We start from the raw sequence: 11,446 nt of genomic DNA on the forward strand, positions 1-11,446 counted from the left end.
GCAGAATGAGTCATAAGTCCAAGACAAAAAGTTTTCCCCAGTGAAAAATAAACTCAAACCAACACTTGAATAGTTCTTATCTAAGGTGTCTGCAAGCAGTGCTTTCTGTAGTGCCTCCACTTCAAGGGTTTCTTTAATTTTCAGTGGAGGAATCTCATGAACCACTCCTGAAGATGGTAGATGTAGGCTTTAAACATTGCTGGCCCTATTCGCATTCTTTGACTCAGGCTCATGCTCTCTTATTTTCAGTCTTGTGAGATGAAATAGGGACTCCTGAAAAGAAGATAGAGTCTTGCTCCCTTTCAGACCAACAGCTCCAGTACAAGAATCACTGCTGCTTGTGCTGTGGGAGATATCTTGTTGACCTGAAATTCCTTGGATATCTTGTTTTCTTGATCTGCTGTATTTCCTAACAGAGATTTTTTTCTGTTCCACTGGGTTTATCACTAGCATAATCACCATGAGAAAGATCCAAATGTCTGTCATTGTGATCTACTCCTTGAGGCACCTGCTGGGGGAATATTGAGCATAGTGGGATTTGGGTTCATCATCCCTTTGTGTAAGCAATTTGACTCACAAGGAAGAAGATGCAACTTGTCATGTCAAGGTAACTGTTCCCTTCCTTTGCCACTCTTAACTGCAAGGTTAAGGATGAACTTCCCTTCTCCACAGCCTTAGATGAGCTACATGCAATTTTCATTATCTTGTCATTGACCATCTTAAACCCAGAGTGGATTTGCCTTTTGCTTTATGATTTGTGGCTCCCCACAACAACTTCTTGTAGGCAGATCTGAACCCACTTCTGACCCTGTGTGAATGAAGGACCTGCACTCAACCTCCTTACTGTGATCTACGTCCTGGAGTGGATAATGCCTTTGTAGGGCTTTCAAGGGGGTGTTTGTTCCCTCTGTGAGATGACCTTTGAGAGGCTGATCCCCTCTATCTACATCCTTTTGCAGAGTACCCTCCATGGCTCTTCCAGCAGTTTTTCCTGCTTTTCCTAGAGGATTCATGTGACAGTCTCCATTTCCTCACCTACTTGTAGGTTTGTGTCTGTCACTGTTTCAGGACAGGGTTGCAGGATTTCAGGCCATCTTTTCTGTGGTGAGTCACAAAGATTTTCCTTTGAGTCTTCATCTCTCCTGATCACTTCTTGTTCTTCTGCACTTTGCTCAGCTACTTTTGTTTCACAGTCAGTCTTAATCTTTATTTCCCTGTCAGCTGAAACACAGTCTGTCTTTTTTTCATGTGTATTCATCTGCATGGAGATGGTGCTAAATGTCTATATGATAGAAGATGAGAAAAGTTCTATTCTTCTTTGTTTTCAGGGGAAGTTCCAGTAGTTTTTACCATGTGGCACAGAAATAGATAGCTGCATCAGTGTGAGATGTTATTTTGCAGGGGAGACTTAGGGGAAATTTCTGTGTGATGAAACATCCATCTTTCAAATCACCAAACCAAACCAAATGCTGAGTCTGACACCTAGAGGTGTCAGGCATAAGCTCATCTCAAACTGTACCCACAGCAAAAAGCAGAACACTCTCACTGTACTTGACCTTTGTACAAAACCAGCATTGGAAATGCCCCCATTCTCACAGTAGCAGCACATGAGAGACCAGTTATTATTGAGCAAACAGAGTCATCCTTGATGCCTGATTTAACTAGGTGTCTTGAGACCTGGGCACAAACTATGACCCAGAAAATAGCTGGAAACAGAGGAAATCATGGGAGAATGGATTGTGACTGAGTAATACAACCCTTTTTCACTTTGGGGGATAATCTTCCAATATCACACAAAAGAACGGGGGGAAAATGTGCTACCATGTAATGAACCCAAACAGAGCCCACACAGTATCTCTGTCCATGAGAATTTGTCAACAAAGTGGGTACACCAATGGCAACAGTGCCTGTTGCTCCTTCTGCTGTTTTCCTATGACATGATAGTATGCTTTTAGTTGCTCTTCTTAAATTTTTTCAGAAGTTTTCTCTCTAATAGCAATGGCTGGTGTGATTTGTCTAAGCAAGGAACAACAACGTACTTATTGGTAACATTCTCCAGTTAGTTTTTTAAATAATTTCTATAGAGGTGATATGGAGTTCAGTCTCTGCAATTCTTTTAAAATGTGAAGCATGTTAGTAAAGTCTCCCCATTGTATGAATCCAACTCTCACTTTAAAACATCCTGTCTAGACCAAGAATTAGTTATACTTGTAGCAAGCAACATTTTTTTGGCTGATATCAGTCTGTCCTTAAAAATAGGCAAAAAAATAGTCAAAAAGAAAAATGTTTCAATTATTTTCTCCAGACTAGAGTTGATGACAATCACAAAGAACTCACTATCTCTCTGATAGAGTGGCTCAAATTAGATAGTGAGGAGTGATAGAGTAGAAAAAAAAATAATGTCTGTAATGTTGTGGAGGGCCAAATTGAAACCTGGCTCAAAATGAGGCACAGTACATCATACATGAATATACTTCAAAGGAAGTGTGCTTGAGATTTAATTTAGACACTTATTAACAATTTCTACTAATTATTTAAAAATTCAAGGGTTAATAGAAGTGTTGGCTGTGCTGCACATCACTGTCCTTCCTACACCTCATCGCTACCCAGCATCACTGTACCATGGATAACCTTCTGATTTGCCTGTCTCTGTTACCACACCATGAGCTAATAGTATTTGTAGGGAGAACACTTGCTAAGGAGGACTCAACAGTAGACAATGCTCACTTCAGTGAAGCTTGCTTCAAACCAAATATAGCCTGGTGCCATAGTGAAAATGTCATGAAGAGCTGCAGAACATTCTGTGCTTTAGCTTCATCCAGCTCATGATAACACCACAATGTGAACCAACGCACAGCAAGTAGGGGTGACTGGGAGACAGATTTCAGAAACTCACTGCTAATCCAAAAATGCATGCATGGACAGGGCCCCTTGCCCAGACATGCATATGGTCCTGCCACATCTTCCCAGTTTTCTGTTCTGGAGGTCCCTGTCTTCCTTCTCTGCCCAACTCCCATACGGTTAACACATAAAAATTCTCATGACATTTGCTCTCAGTCTGTGCTTTCCTAGAAGTTTGCTGCTTCTTTTTTATCCTTGATGGAAGGCTCAGTGTGCCAAACACCTGCTGCTTCTATCTGCATCAGCTGAGGAAATATATCAATTCTGATCATTTTTTCCATCACCAGTGCAAGTCCACCCATTCTTGCCCATTGTGAGCACTCCCAGGATGTCCTTTTGCAGTGTAGTGATGAACCAGATCACAAAAGTGATCCAAGCTAAATGTTACATTTCTCCTCTTTCCAGATGATTTCAACAAGGGCTATTTCACTGCCCTGTTCAATATATAGGTATATAAAAATTGGCCTTGGCACAGCTGAAAAGGCACAGCAAAGACAGGGATGAATGAGCTGCCATCACAAGCTGATGGCCACTGCAGAAGCAATAGCATAGCAGTAGATTTTATCTCTTCCTACCAACTTTTGCCTTACTTATATGCTTTGAAGATCACATTTACAAAACCTGTTCGTTTGTATGGGCTAGACCAGCACAGAAGTAGATCAGCTGCCAGGCCATAGACCTGCCTAATTTTTGCCCATGCACACCTGACACTCAAAAAAAGGAAAGAGCTGCTATGTTGCATATATAACACAAGGAGTATGTAGGCCATGAAGGAAAACACCTGTTTGCAGCTTGACTGACTAAGATTATTTCTCACCTGGCTTCTATATTTCCTATCTTCTTCTTCTTCCCCTCTATGCCAAAGTGAGATGAAGAAATCTTCTCCTTTAGTTGCTCTCTTTTGTTTTTTTTATTTTTCTTTGCTTTTAGCAGCAGAAAAAGTTTCAGAGAAACTCCTTTCTTTTAACTGACTGCTCTCTAAGCAGCAGGAAAAAGGACAATGTAAAAAAAAGCCTTTACAGAATGAATAAACTAAAAATAAACATCCTAAAATAATTAGAAATGTTTGTATCTTTGACAGCATATACAAGGCTTTGATTTTCAAAAACATTTTACAGAACACAACTGAGTTAAGGAGGTGGAAGAATGCAATCTGTGGGGGAAAAAAGATGCTTCTGATCCTCAAATCTAGTGCTGGAATCATGGAAAGGATAAATGGTAAGATGTGTGTTCCCTGCCTACAGAGATTTGTAGTGCTTTTTTAATGTGTTCACTACAGAATGTGGCAGTGAAGGCACTGCTAGACAGTATTGAACAACTTGTGTATCTATAATTATGTGACTTGTGAGCCAGTTCATTTAACAGTTTAATAAGCAGTATTTTTACACATGATAATTTCTAACCAGGCCTTTTGTGCTCTATTTCACAACATTGCAGATGTGTGCATCTTCTTATTGAAGCTTGCTGGCTGTGTTCACCACAAGAAGGTAGCTTCTACTTCAGTTAATTTTTCTTCTGAGTGTCAGCTAGTGGTGAGTTGCTCTTTTAGGTTAAGTTAGGGCTGACAACTGAAGAAAAAAGCCTTTATTTGCTCATTCATACTGCACACTGTTGCTGTAGCAGGGATTATATAACTCACTTCATCATGTAAATATAGCAGTGCTATTGAAGGCCTCTGGAACACACTGGAAGGACTTTCTGGTCCAGCAACAGGAATACAAAATCTTGTGTTCATCCCTCAGTATTTCCCAGCTACACACCAAATATCCCCAGACATCTCCAGTCCCACAGCAGATGAGCAGTTCTGTTTCAGCAACCTTCCTGCCTGCTCTGCACCAGAATGTGGCTGGGGAGGCAGAGGTGACACAGTAGGTTGACAGCAGCAAGAGATGCAGAATCCACTTATCCCTTCTCACGGTCTCACATGTGGGGAGAGGTGCTCAAGCTCTTTAATTTTCAGCTAGTGCTTCCCAGAGCAAGGCAAGAGCAGTGGGTCAAGCAGCTGTGTAATTCACCTGTCTTTTCTTTTCTGTTCTCATCTTGAGCATCTTGTCTGCAAAGGTTTTTTGTGGGGGTCTCTGCAGACTGAAGCAATGGCTCAGTGGTTATCCCTTTAAATAAGAATACGAAATTATGAGCAAACTGTTGATATGCTCATGTTTGTGTTTCCAGCAATAAAACCATAGACATATCACTACAGTCAGAGAAGTGTCAGTTGCCCCAGTCCTCAAGTACAAATTCAAATAAGCATATTTCAAAGGCAATGCACTGACCAGATCCAGCTGGAAGTTACCCTGATATCATAAGACCTCTGCACTTTCAAGCCTTAGTTTTACACACGAGGCAGGCTGAAATCAGCACTGCTGCCAATAAAAAGCAGTCATACCTCCCCCTGTCCTAGTGTGCTGTCAGATTCCTGCTATCCTGTCTTATTCAACTTATTTATCAGCAACCTGGATGAAGGGTTAAGAAGCACCCTAAGCAAGTTTGCTGATGACCCAAAACTGGGGGGAATGGCTGATCCACATGGAGGCTGAGCTGCCATGCAGTGGGACCTTGATAGGCTGGAGAGTTGGACAGAGAGAATCCTCATGAGGTTCAACAAGGGCCAGTGCAGAGTCCGGCACCTGGAGAGGAATGACAGGCTGGTACTGACCTCCTAGAGAGCAGGTCTGCTGAGGAGGACCTGGGATGACAGGTGGATGACAAGCCATTGCTGGATGGCAAGCTGACCATGAGCCAGAAGTGCCCTTGTGGCCAGGAGGGCCAATGAGATCCTGGAGTGCATTGGGAACAGAGTGGTCAGCAGGTTCAGCTCACCAGTCAACCCTAATGAGGCCACATCTGGGATGTTGTGCTCAATTCTGGTCCACACAGTTTAAGAAAGACAAGGATTAGCAGGGGGATCACAAAGATAGTGAGGGGTCTGGAGTATCTCTCTTATGAGGAGAGACTGCAGAAGCTGATCCTGTTTTGTCTGGATAAGACTGAGAGGGAGCCTCATCAATAAATTCAAGCATCTCAGAGGTAGGTATCAAGAGGAGTGCCAGACTCCCTTCCATGGTGCCCAGAGTCAGGACAGGAAGTAATGGGCATAAACACGAGAAATTCCACCTTAACACTTCCTCAGACTAAGCATGGCAGAGTGTAAACCAGCAAGAAAATAATAATTCCAGGGACAAGAAGGAGACCAGACTCTTTCAGTGGGAGTACCTGTCCTGAGCTAGCTTGAAGAACATGAAATTAGAGTTTCAATTGTACTATGGGAGTGGCTCAGAGTACCACAGTCACTATAGAAGTTCAAAGGAATCCAGGATGCATGTCTGGATTACATTTATATTCTCTTCCCTTTTAAGATGTTTATTCACACTTCTTTTTTCTCCTCTTCCCCCGATTTTGAAACCAGCTTTTGATTTCTTGCAAATGGCTCTTTTATTCTTTCTTACCCTTTGATATTTTCCCACAGCAGACAAGGCTGGCAAAGTGTAGCCAAGAGAAGATGCCAAGTAGCAGCTTACATTGTTTTAACTCTCAGTGATGCAACTATATATCAGTGTGAGATTGCTGACCGAGAGCAGGACTTCTCATCTACAGAAACATGTTCTCACACCTTTGGAAGCTATAGCCACATCCTTCTTATGCTTTTCCCCCTAAATATAACCTATTCTTTACCTCATATAACTTTTCCAACTTAATGACTTCTCCATTTTCATCTACAAAGTGCAACTTCTCTTAGTATGAGAAGAAGGATGACTGTGATTTGAGAAGCAAAATTGAAAAAAAAATAAAAAAAATCAAGTTTACAATACTTCAAAAGCTTTTATTAAAAGCCACCATAAAAAGAAAGCACCTTGCCCTGACCTGCAATAAAATCAGTTATAATCACTAGCAAAAGCAAAAAATTCACAGGAGTTGCACAGTAGACTTGGGTTCAGATTTCCTTTACAGTACTTGGTGCTCACCTGAATCTGGAAGATGCACATGTTCTCCTGAGATTTCTGAACTGCTCTCATTTGGTATTAACTCCAGGGATCTGCTTTGCCAAGCAGAGCATATTGTCTGTGGGAATGCCAGACTCTCAGCTTGGGAATAATCTTGTGATGGGAACTGGACAGGAATTAAAGTAGCTGGAAACCTTGGAAGGGCTTTCATGGCTGCTAGGTGAGAAGAAATCCCAGGAGAAACAGAAAAGCCTAAAAATAATCACCAGAGAAGAAAAAATAGAGAAGCTTATGACAGGTTTTTTTTTTTTTGCCTTGAACTAGAAATCTTACTAAGCTCTTATGACATGAAAACAAAGTTGCTTTCATGTTTCCTGGTTGTTTGTGGCTTCAGAAAGATATAATCAAAATCTGCTTTTGTTATTTTATTTAAATTGTAAAGTCTGCTTGCTGCAATCAACAGTTGCAACAAAAATTATTATATGATACAGGGATGTTGAATTAAAGAGAACATACAAAGTACTCCTAAGCATGCAAAAAATCCCCATTTACCCTATTACTCCTCAAGTCCACTAGCAGGCAAATGTTACATATCTTAAAATATTTCTGAGGCATACATTAATGAAAAAGTGGGGAAGGTTTTCCTTCCAGCTCTGGATGGCTGGTTACACATTCTTTTAGAAAACTTACTAGTTGAAAACCATAAACATTTCTGCATAGGGACCAAAGTCCAGGTTCACTACTTCCAGGAAAATAGGAAAAACCCTTCATAAATCATGCTTGTTTTTTATTTTCTTTCTTTATTTATCCTTTCTGTCCTGTCACCTAACTTAAACAAGTAGAAAGGCATTTCAGGTGCTCTGTAGTTTTTTACCACTACACTATGATTTTCTGTACTACTGTTCAAGACTACTTCAATAGAAGTCTGTACAGGAGGTCTGTTATTAAATATAAAGGTTCTTCTGAAATTTTAGTATACAGAAGAGGAAATAAGTGTTTTCAGGAATTTACAGCTTGTATGTAATATGTATAAAGCAGAGAAAGTTTTAGTCCAGCTGCCAGAGAATGAGTCCCCAGCCACTGAAAACAACTATGAAACCTTCCCTTTCTTTAAAGAACTGCTGCATTTCACTGCTGGAGTACAAGCAGCAGCAGGAGCAGGTGCCACTGTCAGGAGAGATTCTCTGAGTACCTGGGTTATAAAGTGCAATGATTTTCTGCTGTTCAGCCTTTGCAGCTGCTCCATCTGCTGCTTCCTCAGCTGGTCCTGACGCCCTGGAGCCTGGAAATATCAGGAACATATAGTATCAGACTACACTTCAGCATGGGTTTTAACCAGAAAGAATTGCCATATCTGATCTTTGGGAGTACATGTCTCTTGAAGTGTGTATTACTTTTAATAAAGGATTCTGCCACTTGTATTTAAAGCTTTTTTTGCCATGTTAGAACTCAAAGTGTACCTGGAACAGTGCAGGCAGTAGGTGCCTTTCCAGGTTTTGCTACTCAGGCTCACATCAGCCAGCATTTCCTTCTGGTCTCTGGGATTTCCTTTCCACAGAAGTTATAGCACAAAATTGAGAGAATTGTACACCTGTGTTTCACACCAAGAAGGTACTAGAACAGCACCAGAGGAGATGATACCATCACATCAAGCTTCACTCTAAAACTTAAAAATGTGCCAGGATTCAACATTTTATTGTTGAACTACATGATAAATGGAAGTTACCATCATCATTGATGAAAAGGCTTGAAAGTGCAGAGGTCTTATGATATCAGGGTAACTTCCAGCTGGATCTGGTCAGTGCATTGCCTTTGAAATATGCTTATTTGAATTTGTACTTGAGGACTGGGGCAACTGACACTTCTTTGACTGTAGTGATGTGTCTATGGTTTTATTGCTGGAAGAAGAAGTAAATCTCATGACCCCTATTTATACTGCAATTCCCTTCAAAGGTTAAGAAGGAACACCAAATCCCTGAGTCTTCCCATTTCTCTGCTGTCAAGAGGAGTATTGGTTGTGTCCTAGGATATGACAATTTGCTTCTGCAAATCCCCACTTCAGGTCAAATTCAACTGGAGCTAAAAGTTCCAACTGGTGATTTTTCTGTGTACAAGTTGGTTGTGATTTTGGGGGGAATTTTGATGTTTGTTCTGTTTTGGGGATTTTTACTTTTTTAAAAAGTATAGAAAACAACCCATGCCCCCCCAAAAGGCACTGAACTGTTCATAGTCTCCAAGTTTCAATGGTGAGAGTTGTCAGCTGCCAGCATAAAGGTTATGGTCTGTAATACATACAGAGCCTGTTGGTGGCTTGTCCCACTGGCATCACATTGTGCCAAGTACATGGAGGCTCCGTGTCCTGGTCAGGCTTTCTCCAAAGTATAAATGAAGGAAATACAATCTCAAGACTAGTGATGGGATCTGGAAAGAGGAAACATTTGCCAAGAGTCTCTCTCCACAAATACTTCGCTTTAGGCACCTCAATCAAGACATTATGAAGAACCAGATTTTGTGAGGCAACTTTCTTGACATCATTGTCAAGGAAAAGATATCTCAACCTTGGCATTGATAGGGAGGTGCCTGAGTGGCAAATGTGACACTGTTGGCTTTTACTTCAGCAAAAATAGAAAAGGAATTCCAGTAACCATCCATCATCATTTACCTTCTCCACCCGTTCAATGTACTTTAAGTTCAGGAAAGCAGGGGATGTGTTCTTAACATGAGGTTTCATACCTAAGAAATTGTTCAGGCTGGTAACTACCTAGGCTGGTAGCTGACTTTAGTTTGTATAAGAAACTGAACATGAGAACTGGCTCTATGATGAACCTTTCCAGTGTTTGCTTTCCCATGATTGCTGGTTGTCAGGGAATTTTTGAATAAACAGAAGTTCTCACCTAAAACCCTGACCCCTGCACTTCTTTCTGGCCTACACCTCTGCCAAAACCATGATGAAGCCACTTCTGCTCCTGGCAACACAGTAGTTCCTCAGCAAATATGGGCAAATAAGTCAAAACTTCTCTCTGTGAGGCAGAAGTATCTTTGCAGCACTACCTTGGCAGCCAGCAGGAGCAGCAAGGAATAGTGGTACAAGCTGATGAATGCGTGAAGTCTGTGTGGGAAATCTCTGCTTTAACAGATTTTTTTCATTAAAAAACTATCACAAAGAGCAACATGTTTTATCTCAGGCAATTGCTTAATAAGTATTAAACAAAGTAGAGAAGTAAAATACTTTACATTTTCACAGGCCTTCCACTCTGGTAATTTTAAACCATTTGATGTGTTAACTGGAAGTGTCAACTAAGTCTGTCTATGCACGTCTGGCCTTTTAACACTGCTAAAACCTCTCAAATTCCTCATAAAAAAAAAAAAAAATCTAGTTTAAAGTCCTAACAGTTTTATCAGATCCCCAAAAACAGCATTAGGAAGTTAAGCACATGTACCAAGGCCTGCAGACTTCAGTGGAAGCCTCACTCATAACTCTGTAAAAGAGCTGCCAGTGAAAGGGGCACCCAGGGGAATCCCCTTCTCATTCCACTCTCTGAAGAACTTTTGGGAGAAGAATTCTCCTAAATCCTGAAGCAGTTGCACAGGTTTCACCTTACTGGAGATAGCAATGAGAAGTTATGATTCCTAAATTGTTCTTTTGCTTTTAAAAATCATATTATTAACAGTGAAGTGGCAACTATAAATTTAAAAGTATATAGATAAACAGAACAAAGACACATAGATCAGTGGTGACAATTTTCTTTTAAATAGCACAGAATATAAAATATTCAGCAAGCATTGAAGTGGACTTCTGCACTCACTGCATTCTCCAAAATTTGGTGGATGTTTTACCATTCATCTTCACTGCTCTTATACATAACAATTCAGGCACAGATCTTGATCCTTCTGTGTTGAAAATCACAGAACCTCAAAACGAAATTTGTTTTATTTTATCTACTTATGCAAATAAGTATGCAACAGCTTCATGGGTTATATTTGCCTTCTGTAAATATGAACATACATGGACTGTGAGGTCAAGTCCAGAGAAGGGCCAAAAGATGATTACAAGGCTGGAGCACCTCTGCTGTGAAGGCAAAGTGACAGGGCTGTTGAGTATAACCTGGAGAAGGCTCCAGGGGAGACCTTACAGCAGCCTTCCAGTACCTTAAAGGAATCTGTGTGAGAGCTGGAGAGGGACAAGGGCACATAGTGGTAGGACAAGGGGGATTTGCCTTAAGATAACAGCATTAAAATTTTAGATTAGATATTAGGAAGAAATAATTAAATCTTAAGTTTGGTGAGTCACTGAGACAGGTTGACCAGAGAAACCTTGGATGCTCCATTCCTGGAAGTGCTCAGGGCCAGGTTGGAAGTGAATTTGAGTAACCTGGTTTAGTGGGTGGCATCCCAGCCCACGGCAGGAGGTTTAGAACTTTATGGTCCCTTCCAGCCCAACCCATTCTATGATTCTATACAATATAAAACCCAACAATAACATAAAATGGATGAAGTTTGTAATTAATTTGTATTAGCTTATGTATGCTATGGGACGTGTCTAAACTGACACAATAAAAAATACCATGCACAAACACAGAAATCCTATTAAATACTTTTTATTA

General features: G+C 40.7%; 1 protein-coding gene across 1 annotated transcript in view; it reads right to left on the minus strand.

The window, feature by feature from the left end:
- LOC306798731 (uncharacterized protein) overlaps positions 1-9,573 on the minus strand; it is a gene marked incomplete at both ends in the record, with an annotated part of 33,388 nt that extends 23,815 nt beyond the window's left edge. Inside the window, 5 exon segments of the mRNA XM_079298931.1 lie at positions 415-508; positions 6,574-6,632; positions 8,035-8,070; positions 8,073-8,124; positions 9,505-9,573. Coding sequence (XP_079155057.1) covers positions 415-508; positions 6,574-6,632; positions 8,035-8,070; positions 8,073-8,124; positions 9,505-9,573 — 310 coding nt within the window.
- Between the last annotated feature and the right edge of the window lie 1,873 nt (positions 9,574-11,446).

This window comes from Erithacus rubecula (assembly GCF_903797595.1).
Source record: "Erithacus rubecula genome assembly, chromosome: 2".
Classification (NCBI taxonomy): domain Eukaryota; kingdom Metazoa; phylum Chordata; class Aves; order Passeriformes; family Muscicapidae; genus Erithacus; species Erithacus rubecula.